Below are 15,751 nucleotides of genomic sequence, written 5' to 3' on the forward strand. Positions count from 1 at the left end.
GACTGTCAGACATTATGTTGGTAAATGGCAGGAGAATAATGGGGTTAAATAAAAATAATCTGAAAGCATATCTAAACAGGAACTAGGAAAGGTGTACTTATGCCATTCCAAAATATAAACAGAAATATCAACATGAAGAAACCAGAAATATGGTGGTCAAATTTTTTTATTCTGTTTTGGTGTTGCTAGAATGGATACGATACTGTGATCCTTCATACCTTGTGACACAGGCAGTTAAATTCATCCTTCTATTCCTATTTCATGTCAACATGCGGTCTCTCTTCCTATATAACAGAAAAGAGGCAGAAATGCTGTGTTGAACCATAAACAGAAAACAGTGGAATATAAAGGTGATGCAATGCCTTTTATTAGGCCAACTGATGTTTTAATTATTTAAGCTTTCAGGCTAACAGGAACCCTTTGTCATTATTTAATACTTTATCAGTGTCAAATATAGCATTTTAATTTCAATTTGTGTTTAAAAGTGACTTTGTACAGCATCTACTACCAATAACTTAGTAACTCCTGACAAAGGGCACCTGTTAATAAAAAAGCTCAGCAACTTTTCAAGTTTGATTGGTCCAATAAAACATATCATGTCAACTCTACATTACAGCATCTCCTCGATGGCAGAAGTTAAGGCCCTGAAAAGAATTAATTTCATCCTACATTAAGTATGCAAAGTCTTATACTTTTCTCCCTAATCGAAGAAATAGCCACAGTTCCCTATTAAACCTACTTGCACATGATCCCAAAATTACAGTGAAAAATGCCATAATCTATTCCTGTCCCAAAAAGCTGCCATATTAGCTTACTGTGTGCTTAAGCTGTTAGTCTTCCTTTTCCACAGGAACAAAAATATGTTGTGATTATTTGCCACTCCTTCGTCTGTTCTCACACTGTAAAATCTATTCAGAACCTAGGTCTCATATGTGGCAATAAAATAAAATATGATGTCTAGGCCTGGTGAAATACCCAAGTTTTTTTTGTTTCTTTGACTGTTACACTACACTGAAACTAATTCTATAAAGATTATATTATCTGTAAACTATTATAATACACTGTAACTACTTTTGTAACAGATTATAATATCTGTATCTATTACTTTACAAGATAAGATTACATTATCTGTGACTATTACTCTACATTGTAACTACTGGTGTAAAGGATTGTATTATCTGTGATTAGTACTCTACACTATAACTACTTGTGTAATGGATTATATTATCTGTAGCTATTACTCTGCACTGTAATAACTTGTGTAATGGTTTATATTATCTATGACTGTTACTGAACATTGTCATTACTAGTGTAAAGGATTGTGTTCTCTTTGACTATTACTCTACATTTAAACTTCTTGTTTAAAAGATTATATTACCTGTTACTATTACTCTATACTGGAACTACATGTGCAATGGATTATATTATCTGTGACTATTTCTCTACATTGTAACTACTGGTGTTAATGATTATATTATCTGTGACTATTACACTGCATTGCATCTACTGGTATAAAGGATTATGATATCTGTGATTATTACCCTACACTGTAACAACTTGTGTAATGGTTTATATTATCTATGACTGTTACTGTATGCTGTAACTACTTGTGTAAAGGATTATAATATCTGTGGCTATTAGTCTATACTGTAAGTACTTGTGCAAAGGATTATATTATGTGTGACTATTACTCAATACTGTAACTACTTGTAACTACTTGTGTAAAGGACTAGATTAGTTAATCTGCTGTGATGCTGTATACTACTACAATTGCTTGGTTTCTCAACCTATGAGACTTGCTTACCTTTGCAACAGTAAGTGGTGGGGTTATATATGGCACTGTCCCATAAATAATATTCCCAAGGAATAGAACAATCTACCTTTATGGAGGATGGGAAGAGTTGATAGGACAGCAGCCACAACAAGTAGGTGTCACATGAGTTTACAGTACACACGGAAAAAGGTAAAGTGCAAAGGCAAATAAATACAACTAACTGAATTCAAGACTGATCTAGTCTACAACCATCTTCTACAAGGACTGGAAAGGAACTTATACATTACTAATTGTACAATATAATTTTATGTAGAGAATAGTGATGTGCATTTAGTAAATAACATCTATGTAAATCTACTGCTCATTGTGATGCCCCCCCTTTGGCTAGTAATTAAGGAGCCTGAATCCTCATCACTGATACTGGAGAGTGACTTTCACTTGGAATACAAATAGGTACACTTAGTATTTCCAGATGTAGTCCTCTTTGCATCTAACTCAATTTCCCTTAAGAGAACTCAGGGAACATGCTCAGTCCAGGGGCTGGTTCCTCTCTATATTTGTCCAGACCCCCCAATAAGACTCCCCACTGGGACAGCTTAGAGTTGAGTCCTTAGTTGGGGTTCCAAGCTAAGTCCTCCCATACCCTCACTCTGAAACTAGTGCTTTGTGTCCCTGCTCCAAGCTGCTGCCACACACAATCTTTGAAATTTGATTCATACACATATGCACACACACACACACACACACACACACACACACACACACACACACACACACACACACACACACACACACACACACCTGGGGAAGGCTGGCACAGAGTCACCTGCTGCACAACCTTCTTCCTAGACTAGAATGTAGTTATTATTCCCATAAGAACCCCTACCAGCTACTTTAGGGCTCTTACAAGGGTACCCAATTATACTGAGTGAAATTAATATTAATACAAATGGTAATGTTGACCAAACAACAGCACTATGGGGAGTGGCTACATTTATTACCAAATAAATATATGCAAATACTCTCTCAGCCTAAATATTTTCTAAAAAGAACAAGTCACAAAGAAAAGTTTAAATATATTTAATAATAAATAATAAAAGAACAAGAAAATACTAAATATCTATTTACAGTAAAGACCAGAGTTTTAATCACAGGAATACTGAAAATATCACAGCTTGAAAGTTTACACAGTTATAGAAAAATAATACTTCTAATCTTGGTATATTTTCCTGACTAATCTAAAAGAATTACTGTTCCCTAGTTAAGTTACTTACTACTGCAAGGCAAGATGGGTGAGTGGTCCTTGTTGTCAGATCCAAGACAGAATGCAGAATGCTGCTGAGTTTCCAGCACTACCGCCCATCCCTAGAAGCTACCAAGTTTAGCTCCTATGTGCTACAATACACACAGATAGAGCTTTTCTCAGATGTGGTGCAGCTGCTGAAAGTCATAAAACCATAAAACCTTTTCAATCTTCCTACATCGTCTGTGCTCCATTCAAAACTGTGGGATAATATCTTTAATGGCTTAACCCATAAAGTAATTTAATTTCAAGAATATTTTGCAAAGTCTGGTGGATTAAGATTAACCTCTTTATATCCAGTATATGATATTACAATGCATACTTTTAAACAGTTACAATAATGCATGCACATATATTTTATGTCATCAGGGTAGACTGTTGATACATTTTAACACAAGCAAACCTCACAAATACATTTTCAGCACAAGCATCTGTACAAATTAGTTTGATATACAAATGATATATAATTATTTACAACATTCCAGCTAGCTGTGCTGGCATATCCACTGCCCTATTTCTCCTGGCATAGCTGGCAGTACCTCCTATCATCATAATCAGTTTTTATAGTATCACTTATTATTGTAAAAGTGTTCAGACTTAAAGTGGATATGGTTGCTTACATTGAAAAAAATATTAATGAATGGCTATCCTTGGGTTAAAATGTAACACATCTGAAAGTAAATACAGAACTGTTTATGACAGCAAATTTAAATTCATTGAAGAATGTGATTGATAAACAGGATGAGATTAGTAAACTCATATACAAAGTGTTAATATAGCTAATGTCTTATCTGTGAAAATAAACCTTTTCATGATATCTGCCTTAAAAGTAAAATGTTGCCTATTGTGTTTTTGCATGTTGTCAGCAGACTTTATCATTCTATGTAGACTTTGGCTTAACTAAACCAAGTAGCATTAACCTTCTTTAGTAAAAAACTTTAGCTTTATTGTTTCTATTTTCTGTTTAAAGGTGCCATCAGTGTGGAGCAAGCTGTTCAGTCCTGCAAAGATACCCATGTCATCACAGGAGCAATGAAGCTGTATATAAGGGACCTGCCTTCCCCATTAATTCCAGATGGCACATACAATTATTTTACTTTGGCTTCTCGTAAGTCAATTACTAGATTTATTTTAATATAATGTGACCATATTTACTGATGGAGGAAGGCAAGGGAAACATCTTAAGATCTGCTGTATTGTCTTCATTGTGACTTTGAGTTTAAAGGTATATCTTAATTTAGGGCTGCTGAGCTCTTCTAAAGGTATATGTCTATTTTTGTACATGAGTATAATTAAATATATCATATGGGTAAGACGTGTATGATGTGATGTCACATATTGTACACAAAGCAGTTTACATTCACCTTACAAATGAAAACATTGCTGAGTTTTATAAAAAATGAAAATGGTATGTCTGATATGCAACTGAAAAAGAATAATGATTGAGTAGAATGAAATATTTCTTAAACATTTGTTATCTAATGTGTCTTACTAATCCACTACCCCTGAAAATCCACTAGTGCTTCCAACTTTATCTCTCTGCTTCCTGTTGTTTCAGCTTCCATGCCATCATTTTGCTCCTCTACTCCATCACCTTTGATCCACAGCAGGCTTTTTTCCAGTCTAGCTTAGACCTGTACTTTCCCGCCATCTCTTGTAGTTGGCCTCCCAAACTCTTTTCCTCCTGTTGTAGTCAATCTCCTTCAGGCCTTACAGTTCTCCTTGATAGTGATGTCACCTCTGCAAGCTCCTTTTCTTACTCCGCTACCTTTTCTATTTTCAGGTTTCCCACTTTCTATCATCGCTCTACTTCTCTATACTGTTTTTATCCCATCCAGTATGTCTCTCTAACCTTCCTTTTACAGTTACAAAATAAATCATTAATAAAATGCACTGATACTAAAAAGTGAGTGTTTTCATCTCACTTAATATAGTCTTCTTATGTGTCTGTGTTTCTCTCAGTTTATTTAAGGTAATAAGCTAATAAATTTGGCTAGTTGCACTGAATCATTGCCAGCTACAAATTAGAACTGAAAAAAATTCCAAAGACAGGCAAAGGATGGTCTTCAAGTCCTATAATATTTACCCTATAGACATTATCCTAAATTTTACCTGTTGTAACACATTCTGGAAGGGAGTTTTTACCTTTTCACTACTCTTTCTTATTAATTAGTTAGCTGATTTGTTGTGATTCATCCATAGAGTTTGTTTTAGTTTTAAGGCATCAGATGTCATGAGCTTACTTGTTCAAGTTTTGAAATACTGTTTCTGCCTCTCAGTTCAGTATGCCCAATAAAATGCAGTTTTTGACGTGATATAGTTTTTTCTTCATTGACACTGAAAAGAGCTATATCACTTACTCTGAAGTGTTCCCTTGATTTATAATTTAGAGTTTTTGAGTGTGTATGTGTGCTTAACTTATTACAGAAGTCCCACAACAATCGCTGCTACAAGCAGACAATTTCAGTTGGCTGCACATTTCAGTTTAACATTTATTGCTAACATTATATTGACTTTGCATAACACTAAGCCATTGTATGACTGTTTAACCATAGTGATGGCATGCACTTATCACAGTTTTGCAATGTGGATGAAGATGTGTAATAATGGAAGACAGAGGAAAAGGGAACTCCCACTGGGATATCAAACTCCCCTTGAAAATTATGTTCTGCTGCTTAGTCATGTTTTGTAGCAAAGTCACTATCAACTAGCAGTTTTAGACTTTTAAGTTCTGATACAAAAGAAAATCATATTTAATGAATAGTTTGCTTTTACTGGGATCTGTCACGTATTTTGCAATTTTACAGGACTTGCCAATTCTGGAGACAAACTGAAAGGTCTGTGGTCAGCATTAAGACTCCTTCCTCCTTCCCATTTTGAGAGCCTTCACTGCCTTGTAGCACACTTAAAGAGGTAACGTGAATATGTATAACAAATTGAGTTCTCTCACAGGACTCAATGACTCTGATTTTTGCTATTGGTCTGCATTTAGTCTTTGGCAGTATTAGGTGAAAACTATATACATGATTGGATTTCACTTGTAAATTTGTTTTCTGAAAACTGAATTGTTACACCTGCAGTAAGAAGGGGAATGCTACAGACTAAATGAATTGTTTTACTCCCTTTCGTGTTGCTGCTCCAATAAGCATACTGTCATGTTATCTTTTTACCTAAATTGAATAAATTGTTTCTGTCTTGTCTTTGTTGTTATATGTCTTGTTCAAGGTGCTAATTTAAGCAGGTTAACTGTACTGATGATAGTTTATTTATCATTACCAGTCCATAGTTTTAAATGCATGATCACTATTGTAGCCTTTTAAAAAAAAATCTATATTGTGAAATTGTTTTAATGTAAGCTGATAGTTTAGCAATCCTGCAATCCTTGTTATTAATTAATCACAGTCACTCATGTAAAAGTACTGGGGAATGATGTTTCACTATCTGCTAGTTATCTGCTTCTCTATTTAATGCTGTTGGTAGTGGCACCACACAGCCAAAATTCTTCTGGTTTAAAAAGGTTCTGACATATTACCTCAGTGGCAAAGATACCTCTGGGGCATGCCACAGTAAAGCATGTCTGTATGAAATTCAGGAAAAATAAGAGTAAGCAGTGTACAAGTAAATAAAGTTCAAAATGACATGCCACTGAAAACAAAACTTCACTATTGAACATAATGTCAAGTGCTTCTTGCAATTTATGACTGAACCAAACTCATCCCCACATTCTTCCCGACTAATAGCCTCAGTGTTATATTTTATGACCATAGGGAAGTAACATGCAGCATTTTGTAATGCTAGTATGAATGCTGATTTTCCACTATCATTACAAAACGTTGCACATTGCTTCCATTTCATAATGAAGTACACAGTACATTTTTCAAGAACACTCAACAAAAACAGTTTCTCCTTCCCTTGGTGAATTAATTCTGCCAGGCACAGAATGTTATGTGCAGGTTGTATTAACTCTTTAGTACACAGTAAAGCTCTCCTGAATTAATTCAATTGTACATCGATTGGCAATCACACTGCACAGCTCATCTCTATTAAGTCTACCAGGCACGGAATAGCACTTATCAGTCAGAACCATGGTAATATATGTTGCTTCCCAATCAAACACCACATCTAGTGATATTTCTAGCAATATAAAATAAAGTAAAATTCTCCTCTTACTTTGGCCTGGTTATAATCTCTCAGCATTGGGCAGCACTCATTAATCAAAATTACATTACTTCATTAGCATAGTAGACTTAATAGAGACTTCACATTCTATGAAGACCTGTAGGTTGTACTAAAGCTGTCAAGCATAAAGGCAGCTTCCACTCTGTATTTAATATGTTGCCCAGAATATTATTTTGTCAGTCAAAAGTATGCTACTCCATTAAACAGTGCTGTCAAATTATATTTGCAAACATGTGACATAAAGTTAAATATTTCTCATGATTATATTTTACTGTGGCTTCTCAGTAACAGACATGACTGAATACTGTTTGTAAGTTTCAGTCACTTCCTTATTAAACAGTGAAACAGTAGATGCTTGCAAATGTGCAGCAATGTGACACATTCTTCTTGCTTGCACTTCCTTTAACTTCTCAATTAATGGATGCCAAAATAGCAGTTAACAGGATATGATTAATACAGCTTTAGGTGCTAAGTATATCTGTAGGCTATATGAATTCTATCATGCACAGAATAGGGCTTCCAAGCCAAAACTATGTTTCTGTATGTAACTTTTGCATTGAAGACTGCTGTCAAAGTATTTTTGCAAACATGAAAAAATAAAGTGAAATAGTCCATTTCTTTATGCTTGGTTAAAACGTCTTAGTACCAGCCATCACAAAATATCAAGTGTCATTCAAAGTCATACTGCTTTTCCATTAGTAGTACATGAAATATTAATTGACAGTTATTACTATTTGAAAACTATAGACATTGCAAAACAATGCTTTCCAATCAAGACCACATATTCATATTGTGCTTTTCCATTAACTGGTTCAGCAAGTCAATTTTTGTCAGTATATGTAAAATACAATTAAATATTCATCTTGCTTATTTTCACCTATAAGCTCTCAGTATTTGGTGTCACAGAATAACACTTGTCAAAAAAGTCATTGCATAAAGTCCAACAAACAACATAGAATGAAAAGCACACAAACCAAAGGAACAAATTCTATGAGTACCAGCAGTAAAGGAAAGATTTGAAAGTAGTTTTAGACCAATTTAGTGCTTTCATTCTTTTAATTTACTAGAACTTAACCAGAATCTAAAACTCAAATGAAGCAGTTTAAAAATGGTGCCTAAAGGTCATGTGATTTCTAAACAACAAATCAAAATCTTTCTTTCAATAATGTCAATGATTATAAAAATGCAACACGTAAAATATATAATATCAAACACTTGGCAGAAAAGAAAATAAGTTAAAGTTTCTGTGGTAACAAGAAACATTTGATATTAATAAAATCATTAAGTCCTGGGTGCTTGTCATATCTTAATTTAAAATGCCAGAATGATTCACAGCACTCAAGCCATACTTTGTAGTTCCCTGAAAATTCTGTAAGGCTAACAGCTTCTAATACGCTAAATGTAAATTTCTTAAAACCAGAGCAAAGAATTGAATGTCTAGCCAAAGCATTGCTTTGGTCCTTGTTTTTGATCATTGGTGTATGTTCATAAATTCTACGGGTGAATTTCCTGATGGTTTTCCCCACGTAGAAACGATGGCATGTTTCCCATTATGCAATATACACCATTACTTGTGAATTGCAGTCATATCTTCCAGTAGACCAAATGGACAAATTAAAGGCATTAATATGTATGTGCTAAGTGTTACTGATAAACCAGTATTGCTTACATTTCCTGCATTTGAAAGACCCAGGAGTAAGATGCCTGGTATGATTGGAAGATTGACCTCTTTCTAATAGAGACTTGATGTTGTGTGACCTTTTGTAAGTACAGAGAAGATGTTCACATAGAACTTTTGTAAGGTCTTTTTTTGCCCACAATAATCTTTCAATTGTCTTTCAGTATCTCTTTGATCAGAGACATGTCCACCACAATTGGTAGGGGAAACACCCCCCCCCCCATAGCCAATCCCTGAGTCCTATTCAGTAGTGTGTGTGCCGCTCAACCAGTGAATGCTCTGCTACAATCTTGGCAGGATTGTTTTGGCTTTATATAATCTGAACAATGAGAGCTCATGTTCAATGCTGGACAACCAATCACATTTGTAGCGTTGTGCCAGGCAAAATGATTTCAAAATGACTGATGCTTCTTGAAAGACAATGTCACTGCTTGTAAGTCTGCTAAGTCTTATGAATTGCCCCTTTACAGTAACGTTTTTCATGTGGTTCAGATGCTGACTATTCTTGTATAAATACTGATTAACAAAAGTCTTTCCTGAAATTTTGATCTGGATTGATTGTTTTAAAATGTCCAAATTCAGCTTGATGTTGAGGTAGTTCATATTCCTGATACCATTCACCATAAAACTTCTGAAAAGAAGTACTGTTGTTAAGGGAAGAGTGGAAGATGTGAAATTGGTTTGCATCATCTTTCAATGAAAAATCAAATTGTCTATGTATCTCCTAGACAAGGTGATTTTGGAAAATAAGTGGTGGGATTTTAAGTATTCCTGCTCCCACCATGCCATGACGAGATTAGCAAAGACAGGAGCTACCTTTGCTCCCATGGCAAGCCCTGCCTTTTGTTTGTAAAATTTGCCATCAAATGTGAAGACATTTTAGTCCAACACAATTTCAAACAGGGTGCAAATGGTATTGGTATTAAACAGTCTATTGTTAAAGTCGGTGCACTTGACAAGGTAATTTCTGGCAAATTCTATATCTTAACTTTGTTCAGTGCAGGTATATAGAGATACAACATAAGGCTGCAAACACACACTCATGTTCTAGTTCCTTTACAGTTCTTAGCAATTCCAGTAAATGCCAGGAGGCTCTTAGATAAAATTCAGAATATTGTACAACAGGGTTTAACAAATGGTCCAAGAAAAATGAAATAGGCATCATCTTGTAGTAATTCACAGTGAAAACTGGTCTGAAGGTTTTTTTTTTATTCTTATGTACCCCTGGGATGCCAAATAGTCTGGCTATTTTGGGAAGCTTGACATGCAAAAATGCTTTGTTTCTTCATCTATTTCTCCTTGACTTAATAAATCAAAAAGAAAACTATCTATAATAAAAAAATTTATGGTAATCTCCTTTATTGTTTCTTCATAACAATTCTTGTCCAGGTCCCCTTCAATAAACACACATCATGCCAAATGACATTTGATGACCTTTATTAAAATTCCATAAACATAACTTCATTGACCAACTAATATTTCATTTATTAATCATGGCATAAACATCCTTATAACAGTTAACTTAGGGCAGCATGACCCCACTCACCCTGACCAAGTAAGCAACATCCTTACCTCCGCTTGCTTACTTTTACTTGACAAGCAGCGTCCAAGCGTGCACTTGAATTTCTCAACATCTATATAACAGTTAAATTAGGGCAGCATGATCTCGCTCACCCTGACCAAGTAAGCAGCATTCTTACCTCCACTTGCTTACTTTACTTATCAAGCAGTGTTTTAACACTCAGTTGAATTTCCCAAATCATTGAAATAACCATCCAACCAAATAAGCAGTGACCTCACCTCCACTTTCTTACTTATACTTGGTAAGTAGCGACACCAGAGGGGGAACAGAAGAGGGACAAGCCTGGCCCTCTTCTCCACCCACCAGCCTGACCAGGCTGTTCCCCCTCCTTCATTCCAAAACTTCCAAAAACCTTCCAAAATAAACCTAACCATACTTAAAGGTCGAACCAAAGTCATTTGGTATATGCCATACCCTCTAAAACAACTGGATCCCTGTCATCAACCTCCCCATGACCTGACATTTGCCAAAGCAACCAGTTGTCTAACAAGCTGACTTAACTGATAAGTCCTTTCCCAAAGTCAAAATAACTGCAGTTGACCACACAACACTCTTAGCTTGAAATCACTTACTTAAATTACCAATCCTCTGTTAACCTTCCAACCATAACTCCAAAATTATTCCCACCTCGCCACCTTGCAAATGTTCCACAAAGATTGTAATGAACCGCAATGCCACCTGCAACTAAACCAATAGGAGTAACTTCAAATATTGCTGTCAAAAACAGGCTTGCATTAGCATGAATTTACTGAAGACATTTTGTAACTCCAAATCTTAATGATTTGACAATAAATGCCAGAAAACCAGAATTTTATGAAAAATGGGCCAACATATAAACCAAAAATTTGGGCATCCTGGTAAAAACTGTACAGTAGAAGTATGTTCATTTACCCGACTCTGCCATGAACTAGTCCCTGAAAACTCACCTATGATGTGCAGCAACGAAGACTCCTGCAACATAACGTACCAGAAAGGTAATGATAGTATGATACTATGCTCTTGATTAATGTGCCGACTGCTTTGAAATGTCTAACACCTGCATAACCTTAAACACCCCCAAAATTCCCTACATCCTAAAGACAATCCTGGCAAGAACCCTAGCCACAGCATTCAGAACTAACCTTAGCCACCCCCCAATGCTACCTATGCACTAGTAAGGAAGTAAAACATGGCCTACTTCTGGAAAACTCCAAAGCATGCCTTGCTTAAGCACTCTATCTCCCACATAAACAAAACACCCCATTCCAAAATATCCCAAAAATGCCCTCTTACCTACAATGCTTCCTGAAACCCTACCTACAAAATTAATTCAAAGCATAAATGAAATGGTCCTCATGATACTCCCTCAAAACCCTAACCTAGTATGTAACATTACCAATACTTACTCAGGGGACAGATTCATCACCCTGAAAATACCACTCCTTAGGAACACAATCCAGCATTCTGTCACCAAAGCACATCATGGGCCCTCTACCAACACAGTAAACTGGATGGGTAACTGTAAATGCATCCCAAGAGTTCCATCCAATTCTGACATGCCTGACTGAGTACTTACCAAAGTAGAATTATCTGTAACCACATTACACAACACTCCACCAGCTGGAAAAAATTCCATCACAGCTGCTTCTATCACTTTTCAAGAGCACTTCCTTTGGGACTACAACTGATGCCCACTCTGTGCTCCCTATCTGTAACCTCATTACGCACCACTCCAGTGGCCGGAAAAGTTCCATTGCAGTTGATCTGCAAAGAAAAGACATCTGTAAACTCTGTGCATTCCCAACCAAATGTCTTAACTGTAAATGCTGCCAGGCGTCCACCTTACTCAACTGCACAGCCTCTTCCCTGCCCCACATCCCCTACTCTCCAATACCCACACCTTATCCTCAGCAAAACCTTTTGCCACCAGTGACAGGATGTAATGCAGCAAACAGCTTTATGACTCAGACAGCAGTAACTGCAGTGATGGGAATACCTGAATTACCTCGTGACTTCCATCCAAAATTCCTAAAAAGCACCGTATGGGTCAACTTAACTTAATGCACAAAACAGTCTTAGGAGCCTTTCTGTAACAAGTACTACACAGGCAACTTTACGCACTCACTTACCCAAATTAACATACTAAACATAAGTACCTATTCCTCTAGTAGGAAATGAAACTTGGCAGCATCTCATGCACTGCTTTACTCTACAAAGGCTCTTACCACAACATGTACCCAGCAATAAAGTTATGGTGCTTAAAACAGGTAAAACAACTCTCGAAGGAGCCCCCCATCAGTCCCAAAGTTCACCAATTCAGCCCCTTCATCCCTATAAGCTCTGTGACCCCCTACCAATTAAAGCTGTTAATAAACCCTATATCTTGTGTCTGTGTGGCTAAACAATATACCTGTGCCCATCCCCTATAACTGGCAGTAAGTTAGCTGTCCAGTCTAGGGACACAGGTCATCTTGGACATAACACTTACACATTCCACATGTGATCTAAGGATCTTTAATGCAGATGCTCTCAACACAGACTACTCAACCTCTGAGAACAAGAGATCTGGACAAAGCCATAAATAATCGAGGACCTGGCCCCAGAACTAAAGGTGTTTAAAATGTTGTACCTACAAACTTAGAAAATTGACAAAATAACAGATCCTGTATTACCAAGAATTCTCTGAAGGGTATAAGCCCGAATCTCAAGTGTCAGTTATTATTTTCTGACTTCATGATGATTTGCCAGACAGCCATAGCTTTATGAGAAGCAAGCCAAAACATAGGGCCAAAACCTGGGCATACTGCAACCATGCCACTGAGGAATATGACTCAGCCTATTATTAGTAAATATTGGTCTTACAAAGCTATACTGGTCTTATGATATATATAACTGGTCTGGCCAAACCCAACTATGAACCCACCCTGTCACAGTATTATGAATTTCCTGAAGGGTAGGAATTTAGAACACAAATGTATGCCCTCGTAGAAATTAGCCAATAACTACAATTGGTGAGAACCGACCAAACTATGAAGCAAATACCTAGATAACCTTTACATACCTTTCCCCTCCTGTAAATATATATATGAGAGGTACAAGGCTACTGAAAATGGTTCCCATAATACATGCGAAAATAAGCTATTAAACCATGTGGCAAATTATTCATGGTTTCTATCTGTTATCCCTGCTAATGTTAAAATCAAAGTAAGAGTTACACAATGTTTCCCATTGGCAACTAAGCTTGTATGAGCCACAACCCTCCCCTTACAGCTACAGACCCACTGTATCATTGGAAATGTAACAAAGCCTATGTAAGGATGAAAGCATGCCAAACCCCCCCTCCCCATGCCAAGGCCTACCTGATCCACAGGAATATAGTTGTGAGTGTGTCCTTACCCCTTGCTTGCCTGTACCCCCAAGCCATTAGTACTATCTAACCTGAGATAACTCCAAGCTTTATGAGGAACAGATGAAAAATATGAAGCAAAATTCTAGAAATTCTGTAAAAGTCCCATATGTCATAGTATCCACTACCCTGGTGCGCTGACCCCCAACGGCCGAAATAATCCCTCGCCTCCACTGCGCAAGAGCCCAATCCCCCCTCCTGTCAACTGGAGCAAGAAGCAGCAGCTCCAGACAGCCTATGAAAGGAGGCATGGCTTGTGAAATGCCAAACCACCACTGAATCCAGATCAAGACAAAGTAGAATAGACCAAAATGGCTTTTATTATCTTGATCAATTTGGTCAACTTAAAACATCTAATACCAAGAAATGAGAAGAGTAGTATTATTGCCCTACTATTACAAGTCTCTGTTGTAATAAAATAATTGAAAATGATGCCCCTACTGGGGATAAATGCTTCAGAAGATGCAAACACACAATAGCTGGATTGGCTGACGATATGGCAAATGTAGGCCTGGCTTCAGAAGAGACTTTTGTTCCTCCTTTCTTCCCTTTTTTTTAATATACATCTGAGTCTGTCCTATAATTAATTTTACTGCTGGTTAATGGAAAACAAAATGATGCATTTATATCAAAAGTAAAATACTTCTGTAGACATTGCTACTATACACAGACCGAGTACTTGCTACCCTCCTTGTGACATGCAAGTGTGTACTTGTGTAGTTTGTAAGCATGACTTAAGAAGGGCCTCCCAAAATATTAATACACACTAGTGAACACATTAAATCAAGTATCTAAAGCAGCCTTGTTTAAAGAGATGACAATGCACTGTAAATGTCAAAATAACACAGAACTACACAAAAGCAAAATAAGAGTTCATGGATACCGACGGAGCATGTGCACAATGGCTGAATTCATTTGAAATATTGCTCTGATAAACTTAGACTAAAATTCAGAATTAGCATGTAACTCTAAAGGATAACATCCAACTCATATGATTGACAGTAACCTGTGCAAGCAATCCTCACTGATCTGCTACAGAATTCCAGTCAATCAGTAAATTAACATTATATGAACAGACCAGGTAAGTGGCAAATTCTTGGCCCTACCAATATTCCATCCCCTTCAGTCAGTCTTTCAATTCTTTTACAAGCTTATTGGCATCTAAAATTTCACTACTGGTGTTTTTTTTTTTTTTTTTATAAAACCACTTATGGCATAGCTTAGCTGAACGTGCAGATGCTTATGAATATCCTGCATGATAATGCAGATCACCAGAAATAAGCATGTGCTCAAACATAACTGTCTACCTTTTTTTTCTTATAATTTTGCATCCGATAGGCGTTCCTATGCAAGGAGTCAGAAAGTGTGCTCTCCCCCTATGACTGCTAGTGTCTTACTGAACTAGTGCAGGATGAGGGTAGCTAACTGCCTGATGCATCCAAGCTCCATGAACCCGACAGAAATCCACTAGCCACAAATCACCCACTTGCCTTCTCATACACAGCAGGTGTTTTACATTCCTCACCGACCAAGCCAACAAAATTTAGTTCCAGCCTTCCCTGACATTTAGACTAAGATCCAGCACTATACAGACACTTGGTCCTTCTGCAAAACTGCAAGAAAAGAAAGAGAGACCCTGCAGCTGCACACTGGCATGCCTTCAGAAAACAACAGCAACCAAGCACACAATAATGAATGAGCTATGCCATGTGTCCAACCATGTCACTGCAGGAAAGACCCATGAGGCCAGATTGCAGGACTCTGTCTTAACATCTAACTGGTGGGACAACAAGCAAAATTAACAATGGTTGTAAAATATTGCTCCTATAAACCTAGAAAGGAGCTAACGA

The 15,751-nt window shown here is 36.8% G+C and overlaps 1 protein-coding gene across 3 annotated transcripts in view; it reads left to right on the forward strand.

Moving 5' to 3' along the window:
- LOC122811845 (N-chimaerin-like) overlaps positions 1-15,751 on the forward strand; it is a 274,924-nt gene that overhangs the window by 163,210 nt on the left and 95,963 nt on the right. For all 3 annotated transcript variants that reach the window (XM_044083962.1, XM_044083960.1, XM_044083961.1), the window contains 2 exons: positions 4,048-4,185; positions 5,885-5,990. In XM_044083962.1, the coding sequence (XP_043939897.1) occupies positions 4,048-4,185; positions 5,885-5,990 (244 nt within the window). The remainder of the gene's footprint in view (positions 1-4,047; positions 4,186-5,884; positions 5,991-15,751) is intronic.

The sequence above is a fragment of the Protopterus annectens genome, chromosome 9.part0 (assembly GCF_019279795.1).
Source record: "Protopterus annectens isolate FY-2018-M chromosome 9.part0, PAN1.0, whole genome shotgun sequence".
NCBI lineage: Eukaryota > Metazoa > Chordata > Ceratodontiformes > Protopteridae > Protopterus > Protopterus annectens.